The sequence below is a fragment of the Meles meles genome, chromosome 1, assembly GCF_922984935.1.
Source record: "Meles meles chromosome 1, mMelMel3.1 paternal haplotype, whole genome shotgun sequence".
In the NCBI taxonomy this organism is placed as follows: Eukaryota; Metazoa; Chordata; class Mammalia; order Carnivora; family Mustelidae; genus Meles; species Meles meles.
Genome location: NC_060066.1, coordinates 66827061 through 66850635, shown reverse-complemented (window position 1 = coordinate 66850635; position 23575 = coordinate 66827061). Strand labels below are relative to the sequence as shown.

The 23575-nt window shown below is 45.0% G+C and overlaps 1 protein-coding gene across 1 annotated transcript in view; it reads left to right on the top strand.

Annotated features, from left to right (window-relative positions):
* The first annotated feature begins 991 nt into the window (after nucleotides 1–991).
* Nucleotides 992–23575, top strand: part of LOC123945156 (zinc finger protein ZIC 5-like) — a 58248-nt gene continuing 35664 nt past the window's right edge. Inside the window, exons 1-2 of the mRNA XM_046010457.1 lie at nucleotides 992–1162; nucleotides 1324–1575. Of these exons, the coding sequence (XP_045866413.1) occupies nucleotides 992–1162; nucleotides 1324–1575 (423 nt within the window). The remainder of the gene's footprint in view (nucleotides 1163–1323; nucleotides 1576–23575) is intronic.

The window sequence follows — 23575 nt, the reverse complement described above, 5'->3', positions numbered from 1 at the left end:
AGAAAGGGAGGGTCTCTCGATGACTTTGTATGTACCAGCTAAGGACGTATTGGCTCCACAAGGAGTGCATTAGGCTAAATATTTTTAGCCAACTGACTCTGGGGGTAATAACCCTAAATGCTTCATTAAATTTTCATGGGTGAGTGACAGAAGCTATGAGAGGAAAAAAAAAAAAAACAAAAAAAAAACCCAAACCGGCCACATTAGCTTTATGATTACACAGCTGGAGGACAGGAGTGTGGCACCTCAAAAGAATAAGAAAATCAACTTTTTGAGGAACTGTTGCCTGTCTTTTCTTCCCTTTCTTGGCCCTGCTCCCAATGGGCAGCCCTTGATCAGATTTTTTCTCTCCCCCACACCTGGCATTCTGGCGTCTGGAGACAGGTTATACCATACCAGACTTTTACTGGAGTTGAACCCAGTCTGAGGTACAAGACTTTCAGACCAACACAGCTTTTCTGCAGCTTGGTAGCTCTTTGTAAACTAGGACCAGAAGGAGGGAGCAACTGTTTACTGGCTGGGGCCTTCTCCCGTGCAGGCCGCATGTTGGAACTGAATCTGCAGATTGCCTTCTCCCGAGCGTTCTAAGAACGCGAGTGGAGCGAGAAGACCAGCCCACATACCTTCAGAGGCTTGAGTCCCTTCCTAGGACCGAGGGCAACGTGAGTGATGCAAGCCTTCTCCCTTCTGCTCGCCCAGGGAAGCCTCAGTGGAGACGTGAACCTGCCTAACCAGGGATGGCCGCTGGGCGCTAGCGCCCCCTCCCGCGAAGGGGCGAGGGGGCCGCCTCTGGCTTTCACCCGTGGGCATTCTACCCTTGGGAATGCGTGAGAAGTTTGGAGCCTTGGATAAAAGAGTAGACCCTAGGGGAAAATGAGGCAGGTCGGGAGGGCGCTGTGGTCGGTGGGGACGGTGGCGAAAAACACTGGCTACTTTGTGAAAGCCGAGGCTGGGAGCTTTGACACTTTCCCTTCCTCACCCGCTCCGCGCGATGCGCTGGGGAGGGGACTCCACGCCCCCCACGCCCTCGGCTCGGTTCGCCTCGGTCCGCACCGGGATGCGGAGTGAGCGCAGGGGCTCCGGAGGCGCGACCGCGAACCGCGGCGCCCCGGCTCGCTCGTTCGCTCCTTCTGCCTCCTCCACCCCCCCGCCGCCGCCGCGAGTCGGCTAAGCTCTCGGAGCGCGCTCAGGCGGCACGGAAAGCGTCCGGGCGGGAGCGGGGGCAGGTGCCGGAGCCGGAACAGGAGCGGCGAGGCGCCGGGTGACGGCGCGCCGGGGGCGGGCGGCCCGGAGGCAGCCACGGGAGCCAGCAGGTGAGCTAAGGCGCCGGGCGCCGGGCGGGCGGGGGGCCGCACCGGGCGGGGGGCCGCGGGAGGAGGCGGGGCTGCGCGCCCGGCGGTCTCCTCTCCCGGCGCTGACGCGGGCCTGTGGCTGTCGGGGACGACGGACCCTGCACGGCGCTTGCCGGGCTTCCCCGGGGTGGAGAGCGCGCCTGAGTGCCGTCGCCCGCCGGGCTTGGGGAGCCGCTTCCTGCTCGGCTGCGTCAGCGGCGGAGGATGCTGTCCGCGTGCGGAGGTGAGGCGCGGCGGGGGCGAGCGCAGCTCCGAGTTCGGCGCCAGCAGGTGCCGGGGGCAGGGGGGAACTGCGGGCCGGACGCCGCCGCTGGGGCCCCGGGCGCGGAGGAGGGCTCCTGGGGCGCCCGTCGTGGGAGTTTGGCTGGGATGTTGCGGGAATGGCGACTGCAGTTTTCCGCCCGCTCCCTTCTCTTGCTGGGGGAAAAGGAGCGACCTCTCCTCCTTCCTCCTGGCTCTCCCTCACCACCCCCAGTCTTACTTCTGACCTCACGCCTCTTCTTTCCAGACGTCCTCACCCCAAACACTCGTCTCTCTCCGAGACCCCCTGCTCCCTCCTCCCTGCCGCAAACCCTGTTCTATCGACCTCTGAGCCCTCCCTTCCACTCCAAAACATCCCCATTGCTCCAGAGCCCATCTCCCGGTCTCTCTAGCGGCTTCCCGGGGCCGGACCCTCTTCCCCACTCATCTGTAGCGCTCTGCCCGCAACTGTCGAACAAGCGGGTTTCTCCTATAACCCTTGCCTTTTCGCAAACACCCTCAGAGCTGGACACCTCGTCTCCCTGGACCCAAGCTGTTCTCGAGTCCTCCGTCGACTCTGTTCTGTGCTGCTCCCCGCTCTGTCCCATTCCCCAGGCTCCCCGCAGCCCGATGGCTCTCCTCCCCGGCCCGCCCCTTTGGTTTGGGCTCCAGACTGGATGCTGTGCCTGGGAACCAGAGCTGAGGGCTTTTGTTTCTGTTTTTCTTTCTTTCTTTTTCTTTTTTCTTTTCTCCTCCTACTGGGGAAACTTTAAAATCCCCGTGGTTCGGCTCCTAAAAAAAGCCCTAACCGGAGGGCCCAACCGCCGAGAGAATCTGGACGCAGGGAGACAGAGATGGGGGAGATCGTGTGGCTCGTCGGAAGGGAGCCATGGGATGAGTGAGTGTACAAAGTAAAATTCAAAACAGAGGTGGTTGCTGCTGCCGGGACTCTCCTTCCCAGGCTGATTCCGTCCCGCGGAGTATTATTGTGACCCCTGGTGGGAGGGCGCGTTTTTCTCTGCACTTTTTAAAGCGCCCGTCCCCACCTCCTCCCACCTCCCCCTTGGTGGTGCTGGTGACCGAACGGGGGGTGGGAGAAGAGGGAGTCGGTACAAGGGAAATCTGCTTGGAGAGGCTGATGCCCCTTGGTTCCTGCATTGTTTGCTCCCGGACCCGCCAGATTGTGTGTGCTTCACGCTAAACTACCCGCCACCCCCAACTGCATCACACAAGTCCTCGTTGTTGGGGGTCTGCCTGGGCACTTCCGCCGGGGCTGGGAGAGTCTGAAGGAATGGGATGGGGGTGGGGAGGCCGGGGGCGCTCGGGAACGAGTGCCGGCTGAAGCCGGAGCCTCGGCCCCGCGGGCAGAGCGGAGAGCGCCCTGGCGCGGGCATCCAGCGCTCTGGCGACTGTCGGGGAGCGTGGTTGCGTGCCCGCGTGGGTCGGTGCCTGGCGGGTACGTTTGTAGACCCAGGTACGTCTGGACTTAGATCCTTTAGGAAGAGCCGCGAGTGGAAAGCTTGCGGAAGCGAGTGCGTCTTTTGCTGTCCTGGCGCTGGGCGGTCGGGCGGTCTGGGGAGCGGGCGAGCGGGCCAGCGAGTCTTCCGAGGCGGTTGCTACTAAGCTGCTCCAGCGAGTTACCGGAACCAGAGCAAGGATCCGCTATCGCGTCTCCTGCCCTCCTGCTCCCCTGCTCCCCTCCTGCTGGCGGGTTCCACGCACTTTCACAGTGTTGATGGTTTTTGAATAAAGGCCTTGTGGGGGTTCCGCGGACACTTCATAACACTTAACATGTTTTCAAGTAATCATATAAATTAAAACTGGCTTACGTTCAGAACCCCCTAATTATCCGGTTCACGTTTGTGCATTTACGTGCCAATTAGAGGTCTTCAGGAAATCCATAAAATTATAAACCATTCCCACCCCCTGAATTAGCGCGCATTGTTTTTGTTATCTCAACGATGAGTGATTCTGGATGGAATCCTGAATTGAACAGGCAAGAATGTGTTCTTGTGCGGGTGTGTGGGGGCGAGGGAGAGGAGAGCTGGGCTGGAGTAAGGACACTTAACAGCAACCCCCTCCCCCATCTCTCTCACTTCCTATCCTGGCAGGGCTTGGTGACAATTCTGGAATCTGAAAGGGATCAAAGATTTTCTTGATTTCCTATTGAGAAGGGCAACCTAATCAGAGCTGTGTAAAAGTCAATTCTAAACAATCAGAAGTTGTCTGCTGATGTCCTTGATTGAAACCCCAGCATTCAAATGGAGTATTGAAGAACTCTCAGACATAGTTTTTGAAGTGCTATTGTTCTTTTCAGTACACAGAGGCCCTCATAAAGGTTTAGGAAGTTCAAAATGCCCTGATTTGAAAGACTGACATTGTAACTATTTGGCAACTCTGAGGGGATCAGCAGGGATGAGAGCAGAGGCCTAGGTGGGAAGTGCAAAGGTGTTGTTAAAGTCTTCTTGGGAGCTGTGCCACTGTCAAGTGGGAATTCAGTTCTAAGCATCAAGTTGGCAATTAAATCTCTTCGTAAAGCAGATTTAGGGGATGGTTTTTACTAGGTTGTTTTGTTTTTTGTTTTTTGTTTTTTTTTCCCCTTGGTGGATTGCTTAAGGTCTGAATAGGCATATCTGAAACATTTTAATCATGTTCATTGTATTCATCTGGATAAAAGTTACTGATTGTTGATGAAGCTCATCTCACAAGCTGTTTCACAGTATGTTTTATTTGCAAGACACACCATTGTAGGAGGCTGTAGGGAAGAGATGCCATCACTTATTGTTCTTGTTCTCTTCCCCAGGCCAGAGAGGAATCTGCTGCTTCACTCCCCTCTGCCCTCCAAAGTCATTTCCCTTAAAGGGATGGGGGTTTGGCTTGGTACCTGATAGGACCCTTCCTAAAAATTGCATTTGGTGGATATATGGATGCCTGGAGCCAGCCTCCAGGCAGATGAAGAATCTAATTGAAGCAGCATTTCATTTTGATAATTCACTCAAGTCAAACATTTTGGTTTTTGCAGGAATTTAATCCCTCTCTCAAGCTAATAAAGCTAACAAAGCAAGAAAATCACAGTTTATATCTTTTAGATGGCATTTTAAAAAGTTGCCTACATTGAATGCTGTTGTCAGGAGCTTTCAGCTTTATTTAGGGCTTACTGTGAAGAAGAATGTGCACTGGGTGAGTTAAGTAATTGAGGATAAATCTCGTGACCTCTCAGAACCTCTGTTTTGTTATTTGCAAAACAAGGACTGTATTATCTACATTGTATGCTCTTCAAGCAATTTGATAGGGAAAACTATCTCATTGGGCTCTTTGACAGATAACAGGACTTCAGGAGAATGGTAACTTTTGGTCACAGGAAGGAGTCCTGCTAAGGAGAGAGGATATTTGGCATTGGAAGGCCAGGATGGAATCCTGACTATGTGATGTTTGGTAAATCACCTCTTCTATTGTAAGAGTGGGTTAGCATAAGTACAGCCATCTTAGCTTGAGCAGCCATCTCAGGCCTAAGAGCTGAACTTTCCCCACCCTGCTTTAGTTCCAGAGACCCCCACCCTGCTTTAGTAACAGGAATACCTAACCCTGTAAACACTTCCAGGAAAAACCACTATACCTAACCCTGTAAACACTTCCAAGAAAGTACCTAACCCTGTAACCAGACCTGCAACAGCTAATCAGCCTACTGCAGAAAAACTCCCCCGCCCCCAAGCCTCTTGTAATGACTCATAAAAACCCCTGCCTTAACTAGCCTTGGTGTCCAAGTCGCTATTCCGCTGTGTCGGGTATACTTGGGCCCAAGCTTAAGCTTGTCAAATAAACCTTGCTGTGTGACTTGCATTATCGAGAGTTTTCTCTGTCTAATTGAGGGGTGGTCGACTCTGTACCCTGTTAATAGGGTATTAACACTGTTAATAAAAAAAAAAGGAATAGTTTACCTTTTTGGAGCACTTACTAAGAGTCAGGCACCCTTTTAAGCACTTTGCATGCATTAGTTTATTTAATCTTTAAATAACCATGAATAATCTTTGAGTAACCATAGGTTGATAGTTGTATTTTCATTCTCCTTTGATTAATAAAGAAACTGGGGCCCACAGAGATGGTAACTGGCCCAAGGTCACAAAGCCAATAAGGTATAGAGCTAGGGTTTTTTTTTTTATGTATTTATTTATTTAGAGAGAGTGCGCATGAGCAGGGAGGGGCAGAGGGCAAGGTTAGGAGGAGACAATCTTAAGTAGGCTCCATCATTAGCATGGAGCCCCATGTAGGCCTCATCTTCACAATCTGGAGATCATGACCTGAGTCAAGAGTTGACAGGTAACCAACTGAGCCACCCAGGTGCCCCTAGAACTGGGATTTAAACCCAGGCTTTCTGGTTCCTGGGCCTGTGTGGCAGCATACTTGCCTCTGTGTGGAGGGGTGATCCCAGCTATCTCTCTTCCTTAACAGGGAATAATGGAATAGACTTCCAGCAGGAGCAAGTTAATAGGTTTTTCCCAAGGTTCAGATGCTAAAACAAAATAAATATTGTGTTATCAACAGGGCATTGGGCTGATGGTAGAACATTTTGAACACTTGGGACTTCATGATAGGTATTGGTCAGTATGTTCACATCTATCTGTGCTGTCAAAGTATTCTTTAAGTAGGTATACAGAAATTGCATTACTGCTGTTGTCTGTTAACAACTGTGATAAGCAGAGATTCTTAAAATTAAAAGGTGGCATAACAGGTAGTTAGAAGTCTGGACTTGGGTGCTAGAGTGCCTGAGTTCAGACCCTAGTTCCTCCAGCCCTGCCAGTGGTGTGGACTTGACCAACCTCTCTGACTTCTCCATGCTTTAGTGTCCTTGATAATAAAACAACAGTACCCACCACCTATGACTGTGGAGACAATTATAGGAATTAACACCAAGTGCTTAGAACAGAAGTGAGTACATAATGTTACTTAGCTCTGTGTCACCCTTCAAATGAAAGCCAGATTCTTCCTTTTCATAATACAAAGGTCTCTGTCATTGATATCCCAAGGCCTAAGTATCCTAACAGTATCTGTTTTTGTTTTTATTTTTTTCCTAAACAGGAGGTAGGGAGAAAGAGATATAGTTCAGGATTTCAGAGAAAGGTTTTGTTGTTGGGTTTTGTTTTTGTTTTTGTTTTTCTAGGTCATTGGAAATATTACCTTGAACATTTACCTTCTATGTGAAGGGAATTGGGAAGTACACATAATGCTAAACTCTCCATGGAATTGCTCTTTTCAGAAACTGTTTTGAGGAAAATAAAATGACTGTTTGATTGATTGGATTCTAGTAGTAGAATAGTCAATTCTCCCCATTTACAGATTGGAAAACAAGTCAGATTAAAGGAAACATATAAACATAATGGCTGAGAGACACCATTGGAACCCAGAATTCTTGGGCTCCTTGTCCACTGCTTTTTCCTCTGGGCCAAATTGCCTCCCATACCAGGATAGAGAAGTAGCCTAAGTATAAACAAACCTTGAAGCCAGGGGAGTGTTGCCAGACTAGGAGCAGGAGCCAGTCAGATGTTCTGTACTGAAAAATGTGTCCAATAGGAAAAGAAAACCCCTCCTCTTATAAGTACACTAATATCCATGAAAACTGGCACTAAACTCAATCTATGAAATGCACATCGGGATATGAACCCATGTTAAACACACACACAGAGCAGCTGATGACTTGAACACCTCCCTTAGGTTGGAGAGCAAATGAACAAATGATTGGGTTTCTTTTTCTGTGAGATGCTCTTTGTGTTTTTCTTCCACTTAGTTTTCAGATATGGGAAGGTTTTGGTTCAGGAATCCTAAAACTCCTCCGGCTTCTATTTCATGAAATATGCAGCATATACTATTGGAGAGAAATTGCCAGCTTGCTTTTATTATTATTATTATTATTATTATTTGAACCCAACATATAACCAATCTACAATACCAGTGGGGGATTCTCATAAAGAGAAAGGAAAACAGAAATAAAATTTTTGCTGAATAGAACAACTCACAGCCAAATGATACAAGTTTTGTGATGGCCAAGATGGGTTGTTTCATTTAGAGGATAAAAATGAGAGGAGGGCAGTCCCAGACAGATGAGACCGTTCAAGGTGAACCGCAGTCTCTGTCGACCACCTACACTGAGCCTTGCAAAATTGTCAACTTGGTATATTGGCTCCAAGATGCAATTTCTGACTCTCGCTGTTGGTCAGTGTCTCTGGTTCTTGGCGGGACAACTGTGATCTGTTGGTCCATCAGTTAGTCTTCCTTTCCCCCTCTTTGCCTCTTCTTGTTTTTGTCTCAGAGTTTGTCTCTCTTTCAGTCTTTGGATCCATTTCTATCTCTTCCTTTTAGTGTCACTTTTGCTAGTGAAGACTGAAAAGTTACAAATATGTCTTTGGGACTATCTGGGAAATGGAGGAAGCTAACTCAGGGAATGCCCATAGACATTACTTCCATGCCCATTTAACACATACTTGCCTGAGCACCTTGTTTGTATCTGGCTCTGGCTTTGTGCCTGGCATTATGAACAGTACCATGAGCAAGGGTGCAGTCTCTGTCATCTAGGCACTCTACCTCCTGCATAAGTTACTGCCACAGGGTGAGATACGGTACAGAAAATATCTGCATGGCACTAGAAGCTTCCAGAAGAGTAATTTATTACGTCTAAAGAAAGGAAAAGGAGGGGCAAGCTTCAAAGAAGAGATTGCATTTCAGCTGGAAGCTGAAGGTTGACCAAGAATTTCTCAGGTCTTGAAGGCATCCAGACCGGGAGAACTGTGTGGGCAAAGAGAGGTGGGCATGAAGGTTCGTCATTGGTTTGGAGACAGGCAAAGTTGGGTGTGGCTGTAGTGTACAATATGTGACTGAAATGGATTATTTTGTAGAGCATTTTCCAGATTCTGTTTCAAGGAACACTAGGGTTCTCCAAGATGGTTATGAGTATTTTAAAAGAAAGAACATACGGAAGGAAAAAAGTTCTGTGTCCCCCAAAGCTTGAAAAGCATTGAAAAACATAACTCACTCTTGCTAAGACATGGTATTTACTGACATATTAAAACTTCAGTAAGAAGTAAAAGCAAGCAAGCAAGGAAGCTCATTGAAATCATTAAGATCTTCTAAACTTACTTGCCAGAGCCCCCCTCATTTCAAGGAGCCCTTTTTAAAAAGTGTCTTATGAGTTAGAGTGGGGAATGTGTTTGTAGGTAATCACTTAGGACTTTTACAAAAAGGAGTTGATTTTTTTTAGAAGATTTTGTTTATTTATTTGACAGAGATCACAAGTAGGCAGAGGGGCAGGTGGGGGGGTAGTTGAAAGCAGGCTCCCTGCCAAGCAGGGAGCCCGATGTGTGGCTCAGTCTCAGGACCCTGAGATCATGACCTGAGCTGAAGGCAGAGGCTTTAACCTACTGAGCCACCCAGGAGCTCCAAAAGGGGTTAATTTTATCATAAAAGTAATATGTGTGATTTGAAATGTAGTGTAGTATATGTGAGACATACAAAAAAGTAAAAAAATAGAATAAAACTATGAAAAAAAAAAAATCAGCACAAAAAAGCTGAGAACACCCAACTTAAGAAATAGAGCCATGTAAATACAGTTGAAGGCTCCTTTCCCTGATCATATCTCCTTCCCTTCTGCCAGAAGTAACCACCGTCCTAAATTTGGTGTTTATGATTCCATATAATTCTTTTGAATATTCTTTTTAGAAGACAAAGAATTCCTTTGAATTCCCATTCAGTTTCTAGCTTGTCACTACAGAGATAATAAAGAAATTGTTGTTCTGTCCAGGAATTGTTGTTCTGTTCCTGGAATAAAGGACGTTTATAAGCTCTTCAGAAGAAGGAACTATGACTACTCCTTTTAACAGTATTTGGAATGTAGTAGATGCTTGATAAATTTCTGCTGAATTGAATTTAACTAAATGTGTGCACTCTCATGGGGTATATTAAGTTCACATGGTAACGAAGATTGGGGAAAAGTAATTGTTTTTCATTAACAGTATTGAAATTCTTTGTGATCAGAGATCTTGAAAACTTTTTTTGTTTCATTTTTGTTTTGTTTTGTAATCCGGATCTGTAAGTGAATAGTAACAACTACTGACTATAAGTCCTTTTCATGTTTTCTTGACATCTTTTGGAATCATTAATGATAACCACTTGCCCAAATCTGCCCTATTAAAATAGGTGATTCAGTAAAACAGCTATCTACTTCCATTACAGGAAAAATAACTCCAAGTGCTTTCAGTCAAAAAGGATATTTGTAAATTACAATGTAATTAATTACTCAGTACCCAGACACCAAGTACTTTGAAGATTTATACTTAGGGCCCCAAGAAATAACTTACTGTCAGTAGCAGGGTGTGACCTTAGGTACAGTCATGCCAACACAAGCATCTCTCTTGATATATGTAAGGGACATCTTGAAAAATCTCCATCTGAAACTTATGTCATATTTTCCTTTTATGTTATCCTAGCTTGTATTCCTGAATTACTCCTGTTTACATGTCAGCATGCAGTGAAGGTTAGAATATTGCTGAGGGATACATGGTAGAAAGAATGAAAGGATGAATAAAGTGGGAGACCCGTACTCTCAGTGGGGGGAGACTTTTATTTCATATGAAATCGTGGTTGTATGGGAGATGGTAGATTAGCTTTTCCCATGGGGCTGGATGTTGATCATGGCTGACAGTCCACCCCCATGATTTTCTTCCTCTGATTTCACCAGTACTGATTTCTCTGAGTAATTTTGGGAGCACGAGTAAAATTCCAAGGGATAGAATGAGGATCAGCTTTGGGTTCGAATGACCTTCAACAATGCAGACAGCGCACGGAGGGTCGGGAAGAAATGCCGTAGACTGCCATGCCCACATGATTGCCTACAGATGCCCATGGGCTAGGAGGACGGCACATGGTGGTGCTTGTCCTGAATTGGAGGACACATTCTGAGCAGAATTATATGCATTCTCACAAAAGTTCTAAATATAGAACACAACCATTCAGACATTAAAATTAAACCAGAAGTGCCAGTAATCCAATTGTGGATGAAGTCAAAGATGGGTCAACCATATGCTGAATCTGAGCTCTGGTATGTATTGTTAGAACATAGTGAATGCAAAAAGGTTACTGTAATTTATTCCTTTGGGAAACTGAATAGATTTATAAGCCACATAGAAGTTGGAGTCTTGACAACCTTCTGCTATCTAACTTAATAATGTGGTTGAATTTATCAGTCTTTTCTTTGATGGTTAGTACTTTTTATGTCTTGTTTAAGAAAGTCTTTTTTTTGGGGGGTGCCTGGGTGGCTCAGTGGGTTAAAGCCTCTGCCTTCAGCTCAGGTCATGATCCCAGGGTCCTGGGATCGAGCCCCACATTGGGCTCTCTGCTCTGCAGGGAGCCTGCTTCCTCCTCTCTCTCTGCCTGCCTCTCTGCCTAGTTGTGATTTCTCTCTGTCAAATAAATAAAATATTTAAAAAAAAAAAGAAAGTCTTTTTTTTTATCCTGATGTCCTAAAGATATTCTCCTTTATTATCTTCTAAAAGTTTTATTGTTTTGCCTTTCACATTAAGTTCTGTAATCCACGTAGAGAGAGAGTATGTATGGTGTGAGGTAGCAATTTATTTTATTCCTAATTTTCTTCCGTATAGAAAAGAGTCATCAAGGGACTTAGGGTCAGTTTCTAGGTGTATATTTTGTCTACTCTTTGTCCAGACTACATTTCTTTATTATTATAACTTTATAGTAAATCTTGGTATTTGGCAGGACAGATCCCCATAATGTCCTTCTTCAGAAATGTCTTGGTGCTTTTTTTTTTTTTTTTTTGCTTTTTATCTTCATATTCATTTTATACTTTCAAAGTTACACAAAAATACTCTTGAGATTTGATTGGAGTTACATTGAATTTATAGTCTAATTCAGGGAGATGATATCATTATGATACTGAGTCCTTCCAGCCATAAACATGCTACTTCTCTCCATTTTTTGGTTCTTAATGTCTTTCACTATAGATTGTAATTTTCTTCATGAAGTTATGCACTCTTACTAGATTTATTTCTGGGTGCTTTATGTTTCTGTAGTTGCTCTTCTAAATGCTATCTCTAAAAACTATATTTTCTAATTATGTATTAGTTTTCATCATATCCCACCTGTATTTCTTGCTCTGGATGGTGGGGGATTAGGAAGGGAGGAGAAAAAATGGTGCTCACTGACTGCTTACAAAGTGTTAGGTGCCTGGGGCACCTGCCTAACTCAGTTGGTTAAGCATAGGACTCTTGATTCAGTTCAGGTCATGATCTCGGTTGTGAGATCGAGTCCTACATCAGGCTCAGTGCTGGATATGGAACCTGCTTAAGAGTCCCTCCCCCCCCAAAAAAAATTACTAGGTGCCTTGCATGCTCTCATTTGATGTCCAGAACAGCCTCCACCCTCCTTCACAGATGGACAGAGCAGGGGATGCCCTGTGGCCCAGTGGGAATGCAGAAGTGAGGAATGGAGCTCCAAGGACTTGCTCAAACCTTGTAGCAGTCAGTCACCTTGTTCCAGTGGCAGGGTCTTTGAAAGATGTCTCTAGTTTTGGAGTGTGCAGTGAAGCAAAGAACTTCACTGGTTAGGCACTCTGTTATGTCTGAGTAGCAAGACCTGGGGCCAGTCTGGCTCCTGATCCATTGAGGAGACTGGGCCACTGCCCAGGATGCCACCTTGAAGCAGAAAGAGAGGGAGAGAGGGAGATAGATACCCTAGTTTCTACCCCTCCTCCTTTCTTCCTGTCTCCTGCCCGGCATTCCCATTGATTGACCCTAACTGGAAGTCAGTTGACCAGGGAGCCTGGGAATGGGACTTGGGCTCAGCTTCCTGCCACACGCAGCAGTGCAGGGGAAGGGGCCTGGAGTGGATCAGAGAGAAACAGGCAAAGGACTAGTTCTGATGCCAGGGAGACTAGTCTCTTACAAAAGTGTTCACTAATATTGCAGAGCTTGGGAAAGTGAAGTAAAGCCATGCTCCTCCTCTAAGCTGCCCTCCCATGCTGTCCCATCCAACCTCCCTTGCCGAACTGTGAGAGGGACCCCTGACATTGAATCTCTATCTTGCCAGGGGACGCTACATCCGTGCCAAGTGCCCTGGTGAGTAGAACAGTGACAGTCCCTTTTCTGCAGTTCCCAAATCTAGAAGACTCTGAAAAGTCCCAGTAATTTTTTTATAATTCATTGCATGGCAAGAACTGATCTGATCTGAATGGACACGAGACTACTTATCATGTCTGTTGATGCCCCTGAGTGTGAACAGTCATACATATGGCTTGAGAGGTCTTGATGAACTTGATTATGGAGAGAGGGACCTAGCTAGGGGTAGTCCAGATACCTAAAAGCTAAGTGTGTGACATGTGACATGCGACATGCTGCCTTTCTAAACTGCAGAATAAAATCTGCTTTCTGAACACATCAGACCCAGGAAATTTGGATTGTGAACCTGTATTTCAACATGACAGAAGGAGAAGGAGTGGAAATGTGGCCTGATTATAGGCAGCTCTAGGCCAGTGCTCCTGGTATGCAGTACAGCCATTCCAGGATCACCGAATGCCAGAGCGGGTTTCCTCGGTAGACTGGCCTAACAGCCCACTCAGTCTATAGATGGGGAGACTTCATTGAGGTTGGAGAGCTGGCCCATGTGTCGCGGGTCACCAAGAGCTTCTCAGTGGAGCTGCTGCTACTTGAGTTCCCTTTGCAGTCCATGCTGCTTTGGTCTGAAGCTTGGGTGACTTCCAATGTTGAAGTGTCAGAATGAAGGAAGCCAACTGGTGAGTGAACATACAGGTAAATCTGCCCTCCAGCTGTGGTCATCTTATCCTTTTGTAGCATTTCACACAGACACACACATTTGCACACACACACGCATGTACTCACACTCATGCAAAAACTATTCAGCTTCTGATCTTATCAGACAGACAGGATGGGTGTCACCATCCCCATTTTCCAGACCATCAGACCAAGGTTTGAGTAATAACTGGGTCCATGGCGTGGGCAAGTCCCTGAATGCTTGGAGCCTCCACTGGAAAATGAATTCTTACTCATGGTTTTGTTCTAATTGTTCAGCCACAATCAGACCCATAGGGAGAGCGGCAACACAATTAGAAATGTGCCTGGTGCCCATCAACCATCCTTTCTTCCTCACCCCTCCACCTTCAGACAAGTAAAGTAGATTACTTGAAGCCACACAGCTATTCCCTTTGAAAGGGCAGGCTTCTAGTATCATGAAGAGAATTTAGTAGTTGACTGATGACAGACCTCTTCTCTCTGTGCCTCTGCTTGCTTGCTTGCTTGCTTGCTTGCTTTCCTGGCTTTAAGAGGAGGGGCTTGAAGAAATGCCACCATGTGCTAATTTTCTCTTTCTCTCCTGGGAAACTGGGTCACAGTTGGCTGTGACCTTTGTGGCCCCTATTGTCTTCACAGACCCTATTGTCTTCACAGATCCAGATAGGCACAGGTTGTTACTTTGTTTACTCCAAATCTGACTGGAGAGGAAGCAACCAGATCAAAAATACAATTTGCTGCAGAGAGCAACTTTATTTCTTGTCAGCACACATGGTACTTTGCTTATCATAATTTACGGTACATGGGCATAATAAAATATTTTCTTTTTCTGAGTATTTTGCAAGATTAGTAAGGCTGCATTCTTAGGGAAAGTTTATTAATCCATAACTTTTAGAAAACTCCAGAGGAAGAAGATACGAGATATGTCCTGTAGGTAAAGACGTCAGCATTGAATTATGCGTCCGTTATTCAACTAGCTCTGTGCCAGGTGTAGTGCAGGTTGCTGATAGGATAGCAACTCTCCCTTGGATGTGATCTAAACCAGCAGTTGTGTTCATTTTGTTTTCAAATTGGGAGGGTGTGAAAAAGTAGGCGGCAGCCCATTGAGTAATCGCGGTCCTTGGGATGCTGGTCCCTTCCACCCCTTTGGCGGCACTGCAGCGACATTAGACACAGGCATTTGGACCCTGGCTGCCTTGCCTCAAGCTGTGTGCCCTGGGTCTCTTCTCTCTTAGCACATGGAGATGGTGTGCTGGTGGCAAGGGTGATAGCAATGATGAGGGTGATGGTGAGGAGGATAGTTACCTCTGTGCCCATTACAAGGGGTAATGGTTTACGGGGAAGTACTCTGTGCTCTGTCCTGTCACTCATTTACCCAGTGTTCATTGCGCCCTTGCAGGGTATTGGCACAATGGTGCGCTCCGTGGAAATGGCCACAAAAGATAGGCTTTCTTCTCAAGATCGAGGATTGGTGTATGAAGCCCAGATACACAGATGACAACACAGTGGCTAAGTACAACAACAAAAAAAGTAGAATTAGCTGAGGGATGAATTTTGCCAGCACCCAGCTAAGTAATTTGAAGGTGAACTGGGCTTTGCTGATGGATTGTTCTTACTGTAAATATGTTTCAGGGATTGTGCTGGGTGAATGTGATAGCAGCTGTTGTCTACCAGGGAAGACACAAATCCACAAATGATGGAGGAGGCACATTCTAGGTCAGGGGACCATGGTAAAGGTAGAGATGGGAACCTCCATGTATGGTGAGACCTGAATGAGCTGGTATGAGCCGGCCAGAGCCGGGGAAGGTGAGGCCGTGAAGGTAGTACCTGGTCGCCATATTAGCCTTGAGATTGTGGCTGGTGGTGAAACAGCCTTTTCTTTGTGTGCCCTTCTGCTCAGATCTCACCCTTCTCCTCTTCCCCGGGGTGAACGGGCAGTCTAAGGAGAAATGGGGTTATATTTATTTAGGTGAAATGAGGATGGGTATATGGCAGGTATGGTGTGTTTTAATGGTCTCTCTGTGGCCTCCTGTGACCATACCTGCAAGCCCAGGTGCCTACAAAGACTGCGTAGTTGACATTGCTGAATGGAACAATCCAGGGGAGGCGTTGGGGGGTCCTGGGTTAGCTACTTGGTTAGCTCCAACCAAGTGTTGCCATAAGAGAGTGCTAGACAAAAGTAGCCAAGTCTTCAGCTTGAGAAAGTTAGAAACTTTTAAAAAGACTTATTTATTTATTTATTTGCCAGATTGAGAGAGAGAGAGACTGAGCTAGCAGGCACAGGAGCAGGGAGAGTGGCAGGCAGAGGGAGAAGAACTGAGCAGGGAGCCTTGGGAGCCTTGTACAGGACTCGACCCCAGGACCCTGGGGTCATGACTTGAGCCAAAGACAGATACTTAACTGACTGAGCCACCCAGGCATCCCAAGAAATCTGTTTTTTAAATGTGAAATCCATCAGTTTAAAAACATGGATGAAATTAGTTACACAACAAGGACAACAACAGAAAAATAACATTTGTAGGCTAAAGATAACTTGCCCGTGGGCTGGTTTTGACTCATGAACCCCCTCATTGGTGGATTCTGGCCCATTCTTGATAATTATTATGTTATGACTACATAGATCGCTCTCAAATGGAAGTTAAATAAATATACCAAGGGGTAAATCGGGCCATTTTTAGTAAGGAAAAGTTTCTGTAAGACAGTTGGATGGTAGGAATTGGTCCTCGTTTATTTCTGTGTGTTTCCTGAATCACCTCTTCTGTTGTTCTTGATTAAATGCTTCTGATACAGGGTAAACCTTTGGTAAAACCGGTGTCCGTGGCAATCCGAGTGTGTTGCTCACTGTTTGCTGGGCAGCACTGAGGTTTTTGTGTGTCTGACTCTACAGCTGCCTTGGTGAGGCCTGTTACATCCTGCTGCCCAGGCAAGTCCCCGTAGTAAGTCCGATGAGTGGGTGTAGTGTCTGTAAATGACAGCGTTCCATGGCGTTCTCCTTTAGGGTTGAGCCTTGACTCCCAGCCTCTGAAATATGCACATTTCAAACGAGAGTGAGAACACAAGCAACTTAGTAGTTACTGTGGAGTTGAGTGAATGTCATAAATATTTATCTTTTTCATAGCTGGCATAAAAATGTTAGGATATAAAAAAGTCATTCACTGTAAAAACAACAGAAAATTCATTGGCTATCCATCTCCTGAATGTGTGTGTCTCTTTGGGTTTTCGTTAACTTCTAGCAATATACTTTGAGAAATCAGATTTGAACAGAAGTTTGAGCAGAATATGAAAGCTCCTGGTGTTCATAATTAACCCGTTTTCAGCACTGATCCATTGCATACAATAGCTTCCTTTTAACCATGTAGTGGCTGTAAGCAGGTTCAATGTATTTTTCTTCCAGATTTTTTTTTCTTCAGAAAGAATCCCTTGTTTACTGAATTTGGAAAACACACAAGAAATACGAAAGAAAAAAGTCACTTATAATATTTCTACCCAGAAGCAGTCTCTGTTAATGTTTTGAATTACAGAGATAAACAGGCTAGAGATTGAGGTCAGATGAATATGGGTTTCTATCCAGTCTTCTTCTTTTATGTATTCTTGATGAGTCTTATTTTTCTCACCTATGAAATAGAAATATGGATATTATCTCTCTTATCTCATATATTCTTGATTAAACCAGATAATGTACATGAAGCATGTAGCTCATTGGTTGGTGCACAGAATGCATTAAAAAATGAGCAATATGCTTATGTCTCCTATTCTTTTGACTACAAACGTTTTGCTTTGTGGAATCCATGTGGTCAATGACCTATTTTCTGTTAAAAAAAAAAAAAGGACCACTCCCCTTGTTCCCATATCTCTTTAAGAATCACTCTCTAAGTATCCTTTTTAACAGATTTCTTTGCAGACCTGAATCATCCTTAAACTTTTCCCTTGCATGTTTAAGGTGTTTTTCATCCTTCTTTAGTATAAATAATTATTTGATGGATATCTCTCTTCATCAATCTTTGGTGGCAGCTTGATTTTCTGGTTAATATAGTGACTGCATCTCACATGGGAAATGGGCAGGATTCCTGCCAGCATCCTCTATTGGAACCCTTGCAGATGATGGATGGGAATGTTCTGTATCTGCACTGTCCAGTATAGTAGCCACTAGCCATGCATGGCTATTGAGCATTTGAAATGCAGCTAGTGTGACTGAGAAACTTATTTTTTAAAAAATTTTTAACATTATTTAATTTTAGTTTGAATAGCCCTGTGAGCTCATGGCTACCATATTGTACAGCATGGGCTTATGCTGTTCTGGTTCAAGAGTAGATCTAGGCTGGGGTTTGTTTTTTAGAGAGACCTGTCAGTGAAACATCTAGCTTTATCTTTTGGGCTTTTCCTTTAATTCTCTGGTACAGGTACTTAAGTACTGGATTTTCCCTTTCTTTGTGTACATTCTTTTTATTTTGACGGAGGCTTAGTAGAGGACACGTCACGTGCCAGCTACCAACTTTTTTTTTTAAATATTTTGTTTATTTGACAGAGAAATCACAACTAGGCAGAGAGGCAGGCAGAGAGAGAGGAGGAAGCAGGCTCCCCACGGAGCAGAGAGCCCGATGTGGGGCTCCATCCCAGGATCCTGAGATCATGACCTGAGCCGAAGGCAGAGGCTTTAACCCACTGAGCCACCCAGGTGCCCCGCCAGCTACCATCTTAACTTAGAAGATGAATTTTAAGTTTTGCTGATGTGAGAACAGTTCAGGTTGTCAGTGACAAGAACGTAGCTTAGTATGACTTTGGTCTAAAGGTTAATTCCTTGGCCTGTGTTTTCCATGTCGTTGGTTTTGTTAGTGGGTTCTCCCAAAATAGTGGCAAAGATGGCTGCCAATAGTCTAGGCTTACATCCTACTAGCCTGGGCCCTAGCAGAAGTAGAGAGGACTTTTCCCTCACAGATCATAGAATGGCCTAGATCTGGATCTTGGTGAACTTGTTTTCATTCCTGAGTCTGTCTCTGTGGTCACAGTTGGGGAGGTAGGATTCGTGTCCATCGGTCAGCTCTGGGCCCAGGTCTGTATAGAGCTGAGGTGAGTTCCCTGGTAAACTACATGGTCTGCCACTGGGTTGGGAAATGTGTTTGTCAGGCAGACACATGCTGCACAATGGATACTCATTATACCATATCTTTGAAGCATTCTTGCTTACCCCAGTTCTATTTCAGGAAAGCCATTTTGTCAGGGGGGAGGGTGGATTTTTTCATCTTGTGAGTTGCTATCCATTGGCCTAGCAGGCTTTTATCACTTAATGGGATCATTCCCTTACCCCAAGGAGGGCCAAGTCTTCTGATGATGAAAGCATTGGGGTATTTGGGCTGTGTCTGCTCTCACTCTGTGTTCTGACAGTATGTTCATAAGCTAACTTCTTCTCCCTGGGAAGTAGGTAACTATACCCCAGAAAGTGAATGAGGTTAAGTAAATCGATGCATCTATTGTGATTATTTTTCATTATGAATAAGGCAAAAGATATATTGCCCAAGCCCCTTCCTACAAGTACCTGAATCAAAGCTGATGGGATTTACGTGTCAGACATCAGATAATCTAGGAATCTGGTGGAGAGTGGGTACTTCAGTCCCCAGCTGGTGTATTGCAGCAATATCTTGGGACTTATGGGTGTAATTAAACCATCCCTATTAGTATTTACAAAAAGGGACTCACTGCCCTTAAATGTGACTGTAACATATCAGATCTTCATAAAAGTATGAAGCTAGTTATTTCATCAGCAAAATCCATGTAGAAAATATTTTATTAATGTTTCAATTTTCTGATTCAGCCCTTTGTGTAATAAAATATGGTGGCTCAAACAGTTTCCTTTTTACTGTTCTTGCTCGGCCTCGTAAGAGAGGCTGAAATTTTGTGGTACCGTTTATGCCAATTTTCCTTTAAACTCTCCAGCATAAAGCATATCAGCAAATTAATATTCCCTGACCATAAGATGAGATTGACCTCCTACATATAAGTTCATTTCTTGTCCTAACATCTACTGTACTGTGAAATTAGGGTCTTTTCTTTATCTGTCTATATATTTTTACTTCATTTTCACTGTGGCAGGAGTGGTGGTGGGGAGCTCAATCCAGATACCATGTCACCTTAATGTATTATCAGCTTTTGCCTAGTCAGTCATTACTATATAATGATGCAGGCAATGTCATGAACACAGCTCGCTTTTTGGTGCTCTTTTATTCCAGATTGAATGAGAGACAAACTGTCTGTACTTAGAAGGAACCTAAAACATGGAGCACAGGCTTGGTGAAACTCTGTGCTCTTCTTGGCTGCGTCGCTTGTGCTGAATCGAGTTACCGGCAGACAGGTAAAAGAGAGGGAGCTGTGATAGGCTGTGCATCGGGGAGTCTTAACATCCTGTAGGAACATGTGGGATCTCCTATCAGGTTAGTCAGAAGTCCTGTGTGTCCTTGAACTACTTACTTGACTTCTCTGAACCTACCTTTTCTTGGCTGAGAAAGAAGAGTTTGGATGAATGATCCCTAAAATCCCTGCCCACAATAACTCTCTGATTTTTATGCAGACTGACACTTTTTGTTCATCTATAGTAATACGTAAGGACTAGTGTCTAGTACGCAGTTATACACATGATTCCGCCCCTCTCAAAAGTCTTCCTGTGTTCCCTCATCCTAGGCTTTGTCCTTCTCTGTTCTTACTATATTTTTCACCAATGATACTATATATCAGAGTGGATTTTTTTTTATTTTAGTACTTTACTTTTTTTTTTTAATTTCTTTTCAGCGTAACAGTATTCGTTGTTTTCGCACCACAACCAGGGCTCCATGCAATACATGCCCTCCCTATTCCCCACCACCTGGTTCCTCAACCTCCCACCCCCTGCCCCTTCAAAACCCTCAGGTTGTTTTTCAGAGTCCATAGTCTCTCATGGTTCATCTCCCCTTCCAATTTCCCTCAACTCCCCTCTCCTCTCCATCTCCCCATGTCCTCCATGTTCTTTGTTATGCTCCACAAATAAGTGAAACCATATGATACTTGACTCTCTCTGCTTGACTTATTTCACTCAGCATAATCTCTTCCAGTCCTGTCCATGTTGCTACAAAAAAGTTGGGTATTCATCCTTTCTGATGGAGGCATAATACTCCATCGTGTATATGGACCACATCTTCCTTATCCATTCATCCGTTGAAGGGCATCTTGGTTCTTTCCACAGTTTGGTGGCCGTGGCCATTGCTGCTATAAACATTGGGGTACAGATGGCTCTTTGACTACATCTGTATCTTTGGGGTAAATACCCAGCAGTGCAATTGCAGGGTCATAGGGAAGCTCTATTTTTAATTTCTTGAGGAATCTCTACACTGTTCTCCAAAGTGGCTGCACTAACTTGCATTCCCTCCAACAGTGTAAGAGGGTTCCCCTTTCTCCACATCCTCTCCAACACACGTTGTTTCCTGTCTTGCTAATTTTGACCATTCTAACTGGTGTCAGGTGGTATCTCAATGTGGTTTTCATTTGAATCTCCCTGATGGCTAGTGATGATGAGCATTTTTTCATGTGTCTGATAGCCATTTGTATGTCTTCATTGGAGAAGTGTCTGTTCATATCTTCTGCCCATTTTTTGATATGATTATCTGTTTTGTGTGAGTTGAGTTTGAGGAGTTCTTTATAGATCCTGGATATCAACCTTTTGTCTGTACTGTCATTTGCAAATATCTTCTCCCATTCCGTGGGTTGCCTTGTTGTTTTGTTCACTGTTTCCTTTGCTGTGCAGAAGCTTTTGATCTTGATGAAGTCCCAAAAGTTCATTTTTGCTTTTGTTTCCTTGGCCTTTGGAGACATCTTGAAAGAAGTTGCTGTGGCTGATATCGAAGAGGTTACTTCCTATGTTCTCCTCTAGGATTCTGATGGATTCCTGTCTCACGTTGAGGTCTTTTATCCATTTCGAGTTTATCTTTGTGTACAGTCGAGTTTCATTCTTCTACATATAGCTGTCCAGTTTTCCCAGCACCATTTATTGAAGAGGCTGTCTTTTTTAGAGTGGATATTTTTTGTGTCTTACTTTTGCCTTTGAGGCTGTGAGCTCCTTGAGGGCAAGAGCCTTTTCACCCATGTCTTTTCCATATAAAAAGAATATTTTGCAACATGACACCTGATCAATGTTTGGCAACTGTATGGATAAACTTCGCATTACATTTTAGAGATTGTGCAGGGAAGCACAGAAACAAACACAGGGGCTCAGTGAGTTAAGCCGCTGCCTTCGGCTTGGGTCATGATCTCAGGGTCCTGGGATCGAGCCTCGGATCGGGCTCTCTGCTCAGCAGGAGGCCTGCTTCCTCCTCTCTCTCTCTCTGCCTGCCTCTCTGCCTACTTGTAATCTCTCTCTGTGTGTCAAATAAATAAATAAAATCTTTAAAAAAATTTATCTGAAAGGGGACCCTTCTTTAGCTGTGGTGAAATTGTTTAGGCCCTTAAGTCATGTACAGTAAACTCAGGAGTTTCTCAGGGAAATTTCACTTTAGTGTACATGAAATGCCAAATTTTTGCAGTTGAGCAGAGAGGTAAATTATTTGGGGCCGATAATGGAATCCTTTTATACATTTCTGATTATTCAGCGCCATATGATAGGGCCATGCTACGTGATTTCCTATCATGTCAGAATGTGGCCTGCGTGGTGGTGAGGTCATTCCCATCCTTTTAAGAAAGAAGAGAGAGCTTGTACTGTCCTCACTGGTGTTTTAATGTTTTGAGGTTGTTTTTGCCTGGGCTCTGGAGGAGCTAGTCTGCAAAGCAAGACAATGTGAACACATCTCCCCAAATCAATGAGAATTGTGCTGTCCTCTAGAAAATTAGGTTTGAGCCACATCAATGTAAGTGCGGCAGACTGAATAAATCCCATTTCGTGATTGCACCATTATGAATTGTGTAATGTGCCTAGATGGGCACAAGCTATGATTGCTTCTCTTTCCTCAGCATTATGAAATGGTAATGCGGTGGATTCATGGGAGGAGAAGTGTCTAAAATAAACAGCCCAGGCTACACGAGACAATTTAGGGCTCGCACTTTGGAAGTCTCCCAAGTGGACCAGTATAAGATGTTACTATTAACTTGGTGACTTATTTTGAGAAGAAAAGGAAAGGAAAGGGAAAAGGAAAAGGAAAAAGAAAAAGACAGGTACTGGCGTGAAGTCCCTGCATCATCTTGCTTTATGCGGTGTTTTATGTAAGTTTGTTGCGAAGTGGGAAAAAACCTCTAGTTGGGTACCTCCAGGGGTAGTTCGTGGGCAGGCCAGATGATCTTCCATAACATTTGTTCCTTTAGCCACTTGAAATAAGTGCCTCCTTTGTGCCCCGCCACCACTGCTGGTGTAGGGGAGGAGGTCTGGCAGGGGTGGGTTGCAGTGTCTAGATAGACGAGCTTCACAGGTCGAAAGCCCCCTAGTTTTTCATTCTCTCCACCTCGATGGTGTTAAAAATTCACCAGAAAAATAAAGGTTCCTCTACCAGTGCACTGTTCATTTCATGCACAGACCTGCAGACGTTCAGTAACGGTGTTTCAGATCGCCAGCAGTTGATACTGGGAGGTGAGCCCTCATAGGGATGAGCCCTTGGAGCTGTGAAACGCTAGCTCCATCTGAAGTTTGGAAGACATGCGATGATAATTCCAAAGGCCCTCTTATCTCCTGATCCACTGGAAGCTACCTGTAAGCTGAATTCAGTGAGTGCTGGGGGCATAGGCAGCTCTGTAGTCAGTGAGGACCCGGAGAACTGGGAAAGTAGGACTGGCATTATAAGCTAGCGCTTGTTGGTCTTAGAGCAGTGATCTCTTTCAGTTCAGCTCTGGCTCCCCGTGTTATAGACTCGCTGGGTCTTCATTGCAAGACAGAAAGCCTAGCGTTCATTGAATCCATTAGGTCTATTCTGGCTCAGGCTGATGCCTCTCAGTTTTCTGCCTTAAATGTGAATGATCAGCTTTCATGAGTAAGCAGCAGTAAATTCAGTCCAACGTACTAGCTATGTGATGTTGGACAAGTCATGGCACTTCCTTTAGCCTCACTGTCCGTATCCATAAAATGCGGGCCTGTGAGCTGTGATGTTCTAGGTTATATAGATGGGATTCTGGCACTTAGCACTGTGCTTGAAACATTGGTGAGCTGATGAGAAGCATCTGGGTCCTCTGTACTCC